The sequence below is a fragment of the Malus sylvestris genome, chromosome 2 (assembly GCF_916048215.2).
Source record: "Malus sylvestris chromosome 2, drMalSylv7.2, whole genome shotgun sequence".
In the NCBI taxonomy this organism is placed as follows: domain Eukaryota; kingdom Viridiplantae; phylum Streptophyta; class Magnoliopsida; order Rosales; family Rosaceae; genus Malus; species Malus sylvestris.
In genome coordinates, this window is record NC_062261.1 from 34,477,522 (window position 1) to 34,493,727 (window position 16,206).

The window sequence follows — 16,206 nt, forward strand, 5'->3', positions numbered from 1 at the left end:
AATTGCCTAATTTAAACGACAGCCCGTCGATGACACTTGCACAATACCGTAGTGCAATAAGCAACATTTTTTACGTAGCATATATCAACATTTATGAACAGACATCAAGACGTATTAACTTAAAAACAAGGCTCATACCAAAATGTCTTCGGAAATTACAATAATAGACATCAAAACGTATTAACTTAAAAACAAAGAATTTCTCTTTCTGAACACACATTATTATGTCCCTTGATTGATTATCTTTTGACTGTTTCAATCCAAATGTAAAAAACAAACAGGGAGCGCGTGCGGGAAGATTAAGGCTGTGCAAGAATCACTTCCCCAGACTTCTGATCCAACTATTCAGAAGTTGGCTTTGTCCTCCGATTCGGCAGTGCCACACAGAGAGAAATCATAAGTAGGAAACGACTTCCATATAGGAGTTTTATGCATAAACTGGGGCAACCTCAGACTGGTAACTTGGATGTAAACCTACTTTGTCATCTGATGGCTAAAAACTCTAATTAGTTTCAGGACATGAGCTCCATGTTTTCTTCAATGCTTTCGCAGGGTCTAGGAAACCTGCATGTTTTATTCATTGCTTTCAAGAGTCTGGGGGACCTGCAAGTTCTCTTCATTGTTCGCAACCAAGTTCTGGAGGGCCTCTGGCTCCTCGCCGGTTCTTGCCTGCAAGCTAAGCAAACGATTAATGCATGAACAACCAGTTTCCAGAATGCATGGCCATAAGGCTGTAATTTAACAGCCTCACATATTTCCTGGCAAGGACATAAGTCAAAAATTTCTTGTTGGGAGTGAAATTCACTTAAAGTGCCACTTTTCCCAGTATATTTAATGAACCTGCTACTGATTAGGACTATCATGGTTTAGAGTTGTTACCAAGAAAATTTCTATCATATGACATCCTGTGCCAACCCTCCTCAACCAAAAGTAAGCTACGCTGTATCATTAATTTCTCCATGGCATCTTCCTCTAGAACAGTTAATGAATCGGATGGTTGCCTCCGTGATGGACGACCCTGCAGTATCAGATAATAATAATAATCTAGGATAATTCCCCTGTTTTCTCTCTGCATCAATGAAGTGGCATACGTTAGTCCCATCATGTTGTCCTGACTGATAAAATATTTGAATGCAATATACAATAAGTGTGATGGGTTTCTGAAATACATGTGACATATTGACAAAACCCTCGTGAATTATTCCCTCACTAACTAGGGGATAATTTAGCTAGGATTATATCCATGTGAATACGACAACCGGAGTACAAACGATCTGATTGTTTTTGCATCCCCAAAAAACCAAAAATCCTATGATTTCATCCAAAAACAGTCCATAATATTCATTTAAAGAACTTAATTATAAACGAAGGAGATCCATATGATTTTACAATGAAGCGAAATTTGACAAAATAATTCATCAATTTACATGAGTAAACATGTTACTATTGCAGCAACTGAAAGTTAAAGTATCACAAGACGCCTTACTAGCTCTGTTGTCGTCCATTTTGCTAGTTGATTCTTCCAACTATTCAATATTCCGGCCTTCCAATCTATTGATGGTCTGGTCGACTCAACTAGTAAATAAAATCCTGGCATTAATTATGACACTGCAGAATGTGGCAGGACTTGTATCTCTGGTTTGTTCATCTTGTTATATATATACAGGTAGAAAACACTCGATAGCTGACAAAACATTCCATGGATGAAGTTCACTTAAAGTCCCCCTTGTCCCCAGTTTATATGAAACTCCAACTTATTAGGGTTTGTATTGATATATGCAATAATGTACATGATCACACAATTATGGTTCAGAGTTGTTACCAAGAAAATTTCTAACATACGACGGCCTGCTCCAACCATCCACCATCAAAATTAGGATAAAGGCGTATCATCAATTTCTCTGCGGCGTCTTCCACCAAAACAGTTCATGAATCAGGCAGTCGCCCTATAGTGGACGATCCTGAAGAATCCAATAAAGGTACTTTAATAGATTTTCTATCAAAGTAGCATGTCATCACACATATAGAAATTAGAAAACGTACCTTTTTGTCCAGCTACAACTTTAGATATTCAACTGATTGCTCATAAAATCCACAATGGTAGAGAAGAATGTTGTAATCTCTTAATTCCTTCAGATCAGCTTCTAGGAGAATAAGATGTCCACAAGCTGTGACAAAGTAGCCTTAACAGATGCAAACTGAAAACCACTAAGAAAATACAAGGTATCCTTATATATATGCACTTATCTTAGATTAGTTTATGTAGAAGCTACATTCATTTTGGACGAAGTACCTGCCCTCATTTATGTTTTATCTATCAATAAAGTTAGCAGCATGTGCTGCCCTCAATAACAAATTCCCTGGTTGATCATGCTGAAATGATCAGAATAAGTTACTTTCAAAATGTGAGGACCTATAAATAATCTTGTATGTAACATAGATCCATCAATTAAATGGCAAAGGAATACCTAAACTACAAGAATAATCAATTAACAATATACCACAGCCAATATGATTCTCTTAAATGGAACATCTGGATGATGGATTTGAAAGTGACAACGGCGGGCTTAAGGCTTAATTAGTTAAAATTCACTACAAAAGATTAGATGGAAGGATATGAAAGACTAAATGCAATGCATTGAGAGGAATTTGTAAATGACTGCTTGAAAGGAGACATTTATAAATGCTTTGTTTATGTGTGTAATGATCATATAGTGCATTTCAAATATCTGTATCTAATGTTTTGTAGTTGATTTCTAACTAATGTACCTAAATTTCTGGGTACTTTCAAATCCCTCATCCAAACACCGGGTGAGAGAACTAGGAATTCTAGCATACACAACTCATTGACATAGGACAATGCAAACCAAGGCAAAAAAAAAAAAACAGATCTGTCGACATGATAACATTAAGTCACCTCATCTCCACCAAAACACCGGGTGAGAGAACTAGAGCTCATGGTTCAGAGTGAAGCCTTGCATTGGTCCTTCAGAAACCTGAAATAAAGCTAAAAAAGGAATCTTGTGACCTAACGCTCTTTTCTTAATTTATTCATATTTGTCCAGCCAATCAGAGTGGTAACTGGTAACCAGTTAGAACATTGATTCTAAGTTCCAAATGCAGAATATCAAAGTCCTTTACATGATTGATTAATTAAACACAATATAGCTGACAGTAAACAATTGAAGGGGTGTATTCAATTGGAATTTTGAGGGATTTTAATTCTTTTAATGAATCTAGGGTATTGAATAAATATTTTAAATGATTCTCTGAAATTCAAGGTATTCAATTAGAATTTTAAGATAGTTTATTAAAATCCTTAGAAATCTGAATGTATTCAATTAAGATTTTAAAGAAGTTTATAACATTTTAGTGTATTCGATTAAAATTTTATTTTAAAGAATTTGAGAAAGTTGAGGAATTAAAGGGAATTGGAGAGATTTCGTAGTGAATTTTAAGCATCCACAAATCTCACATCTCCACATGAGATTTCGAGGGAATTGAATCAAAATTTTATATGGAATCTCTACAAATCAATTAAATTCTATAAAAATCTATAGATTTATAAATCTATTAAAATCTCTCAAATTCTCAATTGAATACACCTCTGAAACTTTTAGAAAATCTGAACCTTCCACGAAAAATGGTGTTACGTACGTACCTGACTTTGAGTTGAGATCTCAAATGATGACTTGCTCGCCTATCTCGATGCAAGGAATGTGAGCTATCTTGCTCCACTCTTCTCCCGTCTTCTCCTGACACCTCTTTACCAGAGGACAGCTATCGATGCTCAGAAAAGAGAGCGATGCCGGCAAACCCTCTTTTGGCAGGAATTCGAGACTATCACTTTGTTATATGTAAAATGTACTACTTTGTTATATGTAAAATGTATCTATTTTTTTAATGTGAAATCTATTTATTTATTTATAAGGAACTTTAACGAGAAGTTCTCGGTACTGTTCTCTTTAACGAAAAATCACATTTTTACACCAAAAAGTCAATCATGGTACTATTTACTTTACCCATTATTTTGTCCTTATCGTTAAAATTCAAAGTTTCTAAGTCATTTTCATTAGTTTTCCTTTATTTATAATGTATACATATTTTATAATAAAATGTACCCTTTTTCAATTTTTTTTGAACATTATGGGCACATCCGTTTGACATTTATTATTTCAAAGTTATATTGTTACTTGTTTTTATCTATTTATTCAATTAATTTTTTTGAGTATTTTCTTTTTTTTGTAATTGTTTTTAATTTATTTGGGATTTTAAATCCTATAACATGTTAAGTAGTTAATATCAAACATATGAAAATACATATTATTAGCACTAATGAGATATACAAAATCAAGAGATGAATACCATTAAGATTTTTACTAAAAAATATTAATAACTAGGGTCTGGATCTAAAGTCTCCCTATAGTTTATTAAAAATATTAAAAAAAATTGACAAATAAAAAAAAAACCCAAAACGTATTTGCTCAAGTAACTCCAATTACTAGGACCCTAAAGTGCAAACCACAAATCCAACTTTCAAGTATCCCACCGAGCTACTCTTGGACATTCTTTTGCCAACAGAATCCTCTTCAGATCTTTGGTGAGAATCTTACAAATTTATGAATCGTGTTCGATCATCGTATATCGTGTGGTCAATATCAGAAACTGTTTGTGTTTAATTTTAAATAAATTTATTTAAAATGATTTCTAACCTTATAATATACAATGAACGGCTCACAAAAAAGATTCGACGAGGATCCGGATACATTCTTTTGCACTCCATATCCCAAGGATTTTATACCATGCATGTGTGTTTAGCAATCATAGTATACACCCAAGTTTTTCTCTTTCATTTTTAGCAACAACCATAACGAATGTGATATAAAAGCATGATAAATCACAACATAAGCCCATGTTTTTTTTTTTTGTTTTTGATACCCTGCCATTCCGAATGAGAAAGAAAAGCCGTGCAAAATCACGACACACCATAATTTTATCTTTTTTCCTCACCAAGCGCCTTTTTTTTTTTTTTGAGAACTTTAACGAAAAGCTCTCGGTACTGTTCATTTTAACGAAAAACTACATTTTTACACTAAAAAATCAATCATGGTATTATTCATTTTACCTTTTATTTTGTCTTTATCATTAAAACTCAAAATTTTCAAGTCATTTTCATTAGTTTTTTTTTTATTTTTTTTAATCATTTTCTTTAGCACCCCAAATTGAGCATGGGCCTGGTCCCAATAATTTAAACTCGGGCCAACCCATCGACAACACTTGCACGATACCGTTGTGCAATATGCAACATTTTGGATCTAGCACATATCACCATATATAGATGATGAATCATCAAAATGTTTTTTTAGGACAAGTACGATATTCATTAGTACGAAAACTATGTGTATATATCGGAGGATAGGGTGCATATCAATGGGCCTCAATAAAAATCTTGCCGGGAATTTCAACCCGATCGAAGGAAAAAAGAACGTCCCGCATCAATCAAATTACATAGTTGTGCTATCCTAAAAAGAACAAGATCTGAAATTACATATGGAGGTTCCTCAAACCAAATATGTTGATGTTCTAATGTCAATCCCAATTTTGCTAATCTATGAGCCACTTTGTTTGCTTCCCTGCAAGAATAAGAAAGTTTCGTGTAGGGATAGAACACATAAAAAAGCGGGCATCTTTCACAACGTGCCCCACTGAAGAAGGATCATCAGCCTCCTCCTCGCCCGTTCTTGCCTGCAAGTTAAGCAAACAATTAATGCATCAACAACAAGTGTCCAGAATGGATGGCCATAAGGCTCTATTCTAACAGCCTCACATATGTCCTTAAAAGTGCCACTTTTCCCAGTTTATATTAAATGAAACTCCTACTGATTAGAATTTGTACATGAAGCGCTACCATGGTTCAGAGTTGTTATCAAGAAAATTTCTATCATATGCTGCCTGCTCCAACCATCCTCCACCAGAAGTAAGCTACGCCGTATCATCAATTTCTCCAAAGCATCTTCTTCTAGAACAGTTAATGAATCAGATGGTTGCCTCCGTGATGGATGACCCTGCAGTATCCAGATAATAATAATCAATTATTATTCAACCACAAATAAAGTAACAGTTTGTTAGTCACTCAAAATAGAAATAGCACGTTAGATCTCCCCAATTTACAGAAAGAGTGAACTTGAACTTGCCACTACAGCACTTCAAAGTTATAAGTATCACAAGCAGACGATAGCGCCTTACTAGCTCTGCTGTCATACATTTTGCCGGTTGACTATTCCATTCCTTGCACTTAATTGCTACACCATTCCTTGTTCCCTCCATCATTTCAGATTTCATGCATCATTACTTTGAATCATTTCATCACCATTCCATTTTACCCATGCTTTGCATCATTACTTCACTTTCACCTTTGAATCATTTCAACACCACTCCATTTTACCCATGCTTTGCATCATTACTCCACTTTCACCTTTGAATCATTTCAACACTACTCCATTTTACCCATGTTTTGCCTTGCATTTCCTCTATAAAAGGAAGTGTGTGTAACATAAATGGAGTTCATATTTTTTTAGATCATTCACTCCCATTTCAATACAACCTTCATCCAAACACATCCATTCATATTCACATCCATTCCTCCATACAAACAAACCTTCAAACACTCACCAACACCTTGTGTCGTAGCAAAGGAAGGAAATGAAAGTGCTTGGACGTGCGTGCTGTCAACTTGGATCGTTGGAGCGTTTAAGTGTTTTATTTCTTTTGTTTCCAATATTAAATTCATTTTTTGATTTTGTTGCAATTATGAGTGGCTAAACCCCCATTTAGTTAGGGGGAAGTTTGAAGCCATGAACATGCTTGAGATATGAATTGATTTCTTCCAATTGTGATTTGATAAGTTGTGATTGCAATTCAATTATCTCTTTTATTCATAACTGATTCTTGTATGTTTATTAAGGATGCATACTTAATTTTCATGCATGAATTAGATGCTAGAATATAAATGAGTTTCACCTAATCGTTACAAGTTTATATTCATGAGTAGTGAAGGTTGTTTATCACAATCGCGTTAATTGAACTCTTGGCAATTGTATCATGCATTCATAGTTATAATTGCCTCGTCAACACTTATGATTTTCATTGAACGTAATGATCTCTGATTGTATCTCTATTATGCATTCATATAGGGGACTTTTAGAGAATGATTTGGGTTGTCGCATGCATTCATCCAATTCAATGAGTAAAGGAAAATATGAGGGTTAATTTGTGCATCACGGTTAATCTAGGGTGTTGAGCATAATAGTTTATTGAAAAGCAATTGGAAATCGATTCATGTACAAGTGTGTCACGTGTGAAGAACGGACTTCTAACTAATCCATTCATCATTTTATTTCTCAAATTCATTTTATAATCTGCCTAGTTTTATAACTCGCTTGTTTATTTCAAATTCATCCAAACCAAAATCCCCTTTTTACTTTCTTGTTTTAAAGTGTTAAATTTCTGTTTTGTTTGTATTTTTGAGTGTTTTGATTCAAGCCAAAACACTAAATTCGTCCAAAGTTGATTTAGAGTTCAAATCTGCCAAGTTTGTGTTTTTAGGCAGTTTTGAGTGTTTTTAAGTTGTTTTGAATTTTTAAAATCTGTTTTGAGTCCCTTGAGTCTATTCAAACGTTTTAATTTTGTTTTTATGTTTTTGAGTCAGTTTAAAGGTTTTAGTAAGCCCTCCTAATCCCTGGTTTAGAACGATCTCTACTTGCATTTATACTACAATTTGACAACAAGATGGTTTAATTTGAGTCCTTATAATATACAATGGACGGTTCACAAAAAGGATCCGACGAGTATCCGGATACATTCTTTTGCACTCCATATCCCAAGGATTTTATACCATGCATGTGTGTTTAGCAATCATAGTATACACCCAAGTTTTTCTCTTTCTTTTTTAGCAACAACCATAACGAATGTGATATAAAAGCATGATAAATCACAACATAAGCCCATGTTTTTTTTTTGTTTTTGATACCCTGCCATTCCGAATGAGAAAGAAAAGCCGTGCAAAATCACGACACACCATAATTTTATCTTTTTTCCTCAGCAAGCACCCTTTTTTTTTTTTTGGAACTTTAACGAAAAACTCCATGTACTGTTCATTTTAACGAAAAACCACATTTTTACCCTAAAAAAATTAATCATGATACTATTCACTTTACCTTTTATTTTATCTTTATTGTTAAAACTCAAAATTTTCAAATCATTTTCATTAGTTTTTTTTTTTTAATCATTTCTTCAACATCCCAAATTGAGCATGGGCCTGAACCCAATAATTAAACTCGGGCCAACCCATCGACAACACTTGCACGATACCGTTGTGCAATATGCAACATTTTGGATCTAGCACATATCACCATATATAGATGATGAGTCATCAAAACGTTTTTTAAGGACATGTACGAGGATAGGGTGCATATCAATGGGCCTCAATAAAAATCTTGTCGGGAATTTCAACCCGATCGAAGGAAAAAAGAACGTCCCGCATCAATCAAATTACATAGTTGTGCTATCCTAAAAAGAACAAGATCTGAAATTACATCTGGAGGTTCCTCAAACCAAATATGTTGATGTTCTAATGTCAATCCCAATTTTGCTAATCTATGAGCCACTTTGTTTGCCTCCCTGCAGGAATAAGAAAGTTTCGTGTGGGGATATAACACATAAAAAAGCAGGCATCTTTCACAACGTGCCCCACTGAAGAAGGATCATCAGCCTCCTCCTCGCCCGTTCTTCCCTGCAAGCTAAGCAAACAATTAATGCATCAACAACCAGTTTCCAGAATGGATGGCCATAAGGCTCTATTCTAACAGCCTCACATATGTCCTTAAAAGTGCCACTTTTCCCAGTTTATAGTAAATGAACCTCCTACTGATTAGAATTTGTACATGAAGCTACATTCATTTCGGACAAAGTACCTGTCTTCGTGCTGCCCTTGAGAACAAATTCCCTGCTTGATCATGCTGAAATGGCCAGGAACGTGTCCTTCAAACTTCTTAAAATCTGTAGATACAGTAAACATGAGACCATACATTGCTAAGATTAAAGGCTTGGACTGTTCGCGGACCTTATCCAAAGTTTACTAAATATGTATGTATATACAATTACATAAATACATGCACAGACACAAATTACACAAGGATGCATACATATATTTGATAATCTATACTTCTACTCACTCTGAATGCAAAATCCAAACTTACAACTTCTCAATCGAAATCTAACGGTTGATATCTACATCCTGGTAGAGAGAACGTTTCTTTTTTGGAAAATTATCAGTTATTGGATGAAGGCTGGCGAACAAAAACATTTGTACTCATTGGTGAAATGTAAATCATGATTAGGAGGACCAGTAGATATGTACCAACTCATAGGCAGGTTCATAATATTCTGACTATATATATATAAGTTACGTTCAAAATACATGGACCTGTAAGTAATCTTGAATGTAACATAGATTGCATTGCCATGACCAAAGATAAATTAGACACAATGCTGAATTACAAGAATAATCAATTAACAATGTACTACAGGCAATTTGATTGTCGTAAAAGGAACGTTTGGATGAGGGATTTGAAAGTGCCGAGGGCTGTAGGCTAAATTAGTTAAAATTCACTACAAAATATTAGATGGAAGGATATGAAGGACTAGATGCAATGCATCGAGAAGGATTTGTAAATGACAGCTTGAAAGGAGACATTTAAAAATACTTTGTTTATGTGTGTAATGATCATGTAGTGCATTTCAATATCTATGTCTACTGCTTTGTAGATGAAGTCCCTCATCCAAACAGAGAGTGAGAGAACTAGGAGTTTTAGCATACACAAGTCACAAGTCATGTGTTATCTGTCGACGTGATAACAAAAGTCCCTCACCTCCACTATAAGGGCTTGTGACATCATTATGTGTGCATTATCAGATTCCTTGCTTTTCTGTCTATGATAACCTCTGGGAAGACTATGAAGACCCTGACAACAGAATATCTCCGCATCAAAATCCAAAAAGCCCCATAAGCGAAGCATTTTCAAAATTTCAGACTATATGAGCACAAGCATTGCAGGTGATCCGGAACGATGTGTCAAAACCTCTTAGCGACGTCTACATTAAACCCCTGAAAACAATGGTCGTATTGTAGGGTCCTCACAGAACAACCTTGATATAACAAACAAGTAAGGCAGACTGTGCTGCCCTTCAATAGAATACCAAGTATCCTTACATATATGCATATATCTTAGATTAGTTTATGTAGAAAGTATATTCATTTTGGACAAAGTACCTGTCGATTGATCTATCAATAAAGTTAGCAGCATGTGCTGCCCTTCAAGAACAAATTCCCTGGTTGATCCTGCTGAAATGGCCAGAATAAGTTACTTTCAAAATACGAGGACCTGTAAATAATCTTGAATGTAACATACATCTATCAATTAAAAGGAAAAAGAATACCTAAGTTACAAGACTAATCAATTAACAATATACCACAGGCAATATGATTCTCTTAAACATAAAGTTGGGATGAGAGATTTGAAAGTGTCAAGGGCTTAAGGCTAAATTAGTTGGAGGGATATGAAAGACTAGATGCAATGCATTGAGAGGGATTTGTAAATGACTGCTTGAAAGGAGACATTTGTAAATACTTTGTTTATGTCTGTAATGATCATGTAGTGCATTTTAAATGTCTATATCTAATGTTTTGTTGATTTCTAACAATCCTAAATTGCTTGGTACTATCAAACCCTTCATCCAAACAGAGGGTGAGAGAACTAGGAGTTTTAGCATACACAACTCACTGACATAGGACAATACAAATTAAGGCAAAACAAACAGATGTCAAAATCCAAAATGCCTTACTTCTTTGAGTCATTATGTGTGCATTATGCCCTTATCAGACTCCTTGCTTTTTTGTTTATGAAAACTCTGGAAAGACTATGAAGATCGTGAGGAAAGAATATCTCCGCATAGAAATCCAAAAAGCCCCATAGGCGAAGCATTTCCAAATTTCTGAGTATACGAGCACAAGCATTGCTGGTGATCTTGAACCATGTGGCAAAACCTGTTTGCGACGTCTACATTAAACTCCTCAAAACAATGCCCGTATTGTAGGATTCTCAAAGAACAACCATGAAATAACCAAGAAGTATGGCAGACTTCCATAACGAGCGGAGATATAGAGCTCATGGTTCAGATTGATGCCTTGCATTGGTCCTTCGGAAACCCTGAAATAAAATTAGAAAAGGAATCTTGTGACTTATTGCTCTTTTCTTAATTTATTCATATTTGTCCAGCCAATCAAAAAGTGGTAACAAGTTAGAAACCTTGATTCTAAGTTCCAAATGTAGAATATCAAAGCTCATAAGAATTAGAAACAAAGAGAAGATTTCAGAGAGTTTTACCTTCACTGGTTTTCTCCAACTCCCATTATTTCCACGTCAAATGGGGAAAAATCGTGTTTAATCCTTTCTTCTCATCGCTATTGAATGTCGATGTCAACTCGAGCTCAACCTTTTTCCATACCTCACCTAGAAAAGATGGTCCTGATTCAAAGATGAAGAAATAATGATTTATAAAGTGATCTTAATTTTTTTTTGAAAAGTATAAAGTGATCTTAATTACTTGTGCAAGTTTGACAATCTGGACCTTTTCCTTTTGTTATGATTCACGCATATAATCCATCGATAATGATCATGAAACAAGAAAAGAAAAGGAAACGTAAGTTACCCTCCAGTATTCAACAACTTACGATGGAATCTGTAAGAGTGCAGCAGCCAGCCAAATTCACACGTTGTTTTTGTGCAGAAACATATCGGCACCTATGTAAACATGACAGATGCAATGAAAGATGAGTAAGCATTCCACCGTATTCGTGTCATAGCTAGCCAGAGCACCCAATAACTTACTTGGTATTGTACGAAGTAATTTATGTAAGCAAACACTTGTTGCTCTTGGATGATATTGTCCTGAAATTTAATTGATTGATTAATTAAACACAGTATAGCTGGCAGTAAACAATTGAAGTGAAACTTTTACAGAATCTGAATCTCGTGTGTACGTACCTGACATTGACTTGAGATCTCAATTGATGATGACTTGCTTGCCTATCTTGATGCAAGGAATGTGAGCTATCTTGCTCCACTCTTCTCCCGTCTTCTCCTGACACCTCTTCATCAGAGAAGGACAGTTGTAGATGCGCAAATAAGAGAGCGATGCCGGCAAACCCTCTTTTGGCAGGAATTCGAGACTATCACAATTGTAAATTTTGAGCTCTTGAAGAGAAGTGACGTGTTGAATTCCCTTTCCCTCCAAAGATTTCACACTTTTCATTCCAGAGATTTCGAGAGTGTGAAGAGTGGTAGGGAGCAGCTGTTCCTTGAGCACCGTCTCCAACACATCCTCGCTTCCCGAGATCTGAAATGTTCGAAGGGAGACAAGTCGTTGAAAACCCCAGTACTCCACTGAAGGCCTCAGTTTCTCACAACCACTGATTCCAAATGATTGTAGGTTGGGAGGCAAACCTCCTTCTGCAAATGACTCAACATTTGGAATACCATATATCCACAAATGTCGAAGGGCGGTGAGGGTGTGCATTCGATCGGGTAATAACTTCAAATTCTCGCATCCACGGACTGTAAAACTAGCCAGGTTGGGAGTGGGCAACCCCCCGTGGGGAAAAGAGACCAGATTTGGACAATGATAGATAGAGAGAGAATCGAGATGAGTGAGATTTTCAACATCAGCTCCTTCTCCAATGGAAAGGAATTCTAGATTTTTACAGCCCTGGATATAAAGAGATGAAAGTTTGGGGAAAACGCCCAGCGGGAAGGACCTCAGTGAATCACAGCTTTTATATAAAGCCAAATCTTGAAGGGATGTCAATTTGGCCATCATCTCATGAGATAGGAATTCTAATCTCCTGCATTCTAGTATAGAAAGTGATTTCAATGTAGTGGGTAGACCATTTCTTGGGAACGACAAGAGGGACCCGCAACTACTGAGAGTCAAATTTTGAAGACGACTGCTCAAGTGCGGCTGCAAGCAATTTGTGCGATTCAAATTTCGAATCCCAAGTGTGAAAAGCGAGGACAGCGACTCCGTCTCTAGTAACGACGAGAGACCAGGGCATCCACTTATTTGCAGATCCTGAAGAGATTGTCGCAAGGATTCCGTGTTAACAATGAGAGACCAGGGTATCCATCTACTTCTAGTAGCCCTTTCATGCAGAACCCCGCATTCGGACACTACAAGTTTTTTCAAGCAAGGAAGATGATCGGGCAAGTTTCCCCTCAGCTTCGGACAATACTGTAAAACCAGCTCCTCGAGACGAGGAAAGTCCGGACATTGACCTCTACCTGGACTTGGCAGCCATTCTTCCCATTCTGGCATCTCTCCAAATATCAGCTTCTCTAAACAACGAAATGGCTGAATTAGAGAAGTTCCATTGACACCATAAAACTCAGCACCAATACTCACAACACATTTCATGTTGAATATATAGAGCTCCTTAAGAGCAGGCAACTGCCCAACTGGTGGCAACGACCAACAATTACTAAAACCACTGAGGCCCATGACTTTTATGTTGGAGAAGGAAGAGTCTCCCAACCAATTCGGAAAGCTTGTTCCACCATAAGATCTGATGGCCAGATCAACCAAATTTACAGAAGGTTGTAATCTTTCAAGTACACGCTTCTCTTTCATGGAATCATCTGCATCCTCTCTACCCCATGCCAACTCTATTTCATTGAGATCTTTCTTTTCCTTCAAATTGGCCCGCAAGGCATCCATAGCATCGACTACATTCTCTAGATTCAATATAGAAAGTTTCCCTCCAAGACTGGGCAACTCCCCCAATTCTCCAATGCCACCAGACTGAGTAGATGTCCCCAATACATAAGCAGTGAGTGTTCTCAAACTTTTTAGTCTACCCATTTGCACCGGCATCTCTTTTATACCAGTATCTCTAATATCAAGATGGCGCAGATTAATCAGTTTCCTCATGTCTGCAGGCAATTCAACAAGAGAGGAACAATGAGACAACAATAGAGTTTGCAAATTGTAGAGACTACTCACAGTATCTGGTAACCTTTTAATTGCAGTGTAAGAGAGGTCAATGTAGCGCAAATGTATGTGGTTACCAATGCAATCAGGTAAGCTACTGATGTTCATATATCCTGCCAAAGACAGTGCCCGTGAACATTTTAGTGTTGGCAACAAATCATTTGGAACCTTACTACTTACATAATCCCAATTTGACTTCCTTAAAGACATGGGTAAGAAGGTGCGCAAATAATTAACTCCATTTAATGGCTGAAACTTTTTAGCGGGATCAAATTCTCCTTTCAGATATGACAAATGTCGAATTCTTTTAGGAACTTCATGTGAACCTTCCTCATCCATCCTAAAACAAAATTCTGTAGACACGAACATAGCCAAGTCATTAATGAGATCATGCATTATGAAACTTGATTTCCAATTTAATGATCTTTGAATTAGTGATCTTGATACTAATTCATTAAAATAGTTCTTGCCAACCTCTTCCATTCTTGCCCCACCCTCAGCTTGTGAAATGAAACCCACAGCCATCCAAAGTCGAACCAAAGTACGCTTCTCAAATTCATAGTCCTTTGGAAAAATTGAGCAATAAGCGAAACATTGTTTTAAATAAGGAGGGAGGTAATGGAAACTCAATCTTAGAGATGGAAGAATACTATTTGCTTGTGGTAGCTCCCAAAGATTGCTATTCAATATATGATTCCATTTCTTGTAGTCCATGTTGCAACTTAAGAGACCTCCAAGTGTTTTTGCAGCTAAAGGCAGACCATTGCACTTACGTGCAATTTTTTTACCAATTTCTTCCAAGTCTGGATGTGCACTAGTGTTTTCATTTCTAAACGCATGTTTTGCAAGTAACAACCAACAATCATCATGCGACAATTGTTTTAAAGAGTGAATAGGAACAGTGCGCACGATGGATGCAACACCTTCGTTCCTTGTTGTCACAATGACCTTACTTCCCCTCGCCCCATAAGTGAAAGGAGCTTGTAGAACACTCCAATCGTTATAACTGTCATTCCAAAGGTCATCCAACACAAATAGAAACCTTTTCCCCCTTACTTGTTCCCTAAGATCAACTTGAAGCAAGCCCATATCTGACGTATCACAGTGTTTTGAAGTAATTGACTGAAGAAGGGTTTTAGTGACCCTAACAGCATCAAAATCTTCGGAGACACACGCCCAAGCTCGAACATCGAAATGCTTTTTTACCATGCCATTGTTGTAAAGGAGCTGAGCAAGGGTTGTCTTACCAACTCCTCCCATTCCCACTATGGGGATTACGGATATATCGCCGACACTTGCATCATCAGATAGCAACAGTGTTTTCAACTTCGCTTCATCTTCATCCCTACCATAAGTAGAGAATTCATGCTCAACGAAGCAAGTTGTGGGAGTTCTTTGTGAAAGCTTGCCCTTGACACCTTCTCTGAGACCGAGCACATCTTTCTGTTGTGCAAGGTTTTCAAGTCCTACAAGTAACTCTTGAATCCTACCATTCATGCCCTGGTAAAAAGGATTAAGAGTAGAGAAGAAGTTCAACACCTGGGTTTTCTTCGTTTGATATTCAGCTTCCACCTTGCTTCGCAAAACTTCAGTATCGATCTCGTCCAGCAGGTCCTCGGCTTCGAAGACAGCATGTTTGAGCTCGTCCAGCCACTTTTCCACACGGGGTTTCTCCATCTGCTTCTCCTCTGCATCATCAAGCACTGCATCAAGGGCCAGAAACGTCCGCTTCAGTTTCTTCAGGAGTGAATGGTCAAGTTTTTTTCCCCGGAAGAAGTCCATCAACTCGCCGGAACCAATCTTGTCGCACAGCGTCTGGATGGAAGCAGAGAGAAAAGCCTCTCCAATCAAAGCCATTTTTTGTTTCTTTCTTTCTTTCTGGAAACTAGTAATCTGAGAGAAGCGTTTTGTGATGGAAACTCAAGCTTAAACTCTTATGAAATTCACATCTGAAACGACTAGAGATTGTCTTGGTCAATAATTCAGTGGACCACGCACATTAAAGCATAAAGAGAGAATTTGTGCCCGTGCTTTGTTTGCGAGCGGAAAAGTAACAATTGTAACGTCGGTGCCACAGACGAATTGTCATGTGTTCACACAGTA

At 36.8% G+C, this 16,206-nt stretch overlaps 1 protein-coding gene across 50 annotated transcripts; it reads right to left on the reverse strand.

Moving 5' to 3' along the window:
• Positions 1–26: 26 nt before the first annotated feature.
• Positions 27–16,080, reverse strand: LOC126583543 (putative disease resistance RPP13-like protein 1). Of its 50 annotated transcripts, none has more exons than XM_050248202.1 (10): positions 12,105–16,076; positions 11,792–12,008; positions 11,445–11,585; positions 10,903–11,267; positions 10,331–10,402; positions 9,930–10,139; positions 2,294–2,373; positions 2,044–2,208; positions 1,823–1,961; positions 27–669 (listed from the first exon to the last, which is right to left on the reverse strand). In XM_050248202.1, exon 1 carries the CDS (start codon positions 15,958–15,960, stop codon positions 12,124–12,126), a length of 3,837 nt encoding a protein of 1,278 aa, XP_050104159.1. In that variant the 5' UTR covers positions 15,961–16,076; the 3' UTR covers positions 27–669; positions 1,823–1,961; positions 2,044–2,208; positions 2,294–2,373; positions 9,930–10,139; positions 10,331–10,402; positions 10,903–11,267; positions 11,445–11,585; positions 11,792–12,008; positions 12,105–12,123. The 50 variants fall into 50 exon arrangements, with proteins under 50 accessions (XP_050104159.1, XP_050104154.1, XP_050104148.1 ...); XM_050248197.1 differs by lacking the exon at positions 27–669 and adding an exon at positions 1,355–1,562; XM_050248191.1 differs by lacking the exon at positions 27–669 and adding an exon at positions 1,355–1,575.
• Positions 16,081–16,206: the final 126 nt, after the last annotated feature.

What these genes read in the sequence shown, in the direction of transcription:
- LOC126583543 (XM_050248202.1), bottom strand. Translation starts at nt 15,960, where the DNA reads ATGGCTTTGATTGGAGAGGCTTTTCTCTCTGCTTCCATCCAGACGCTG.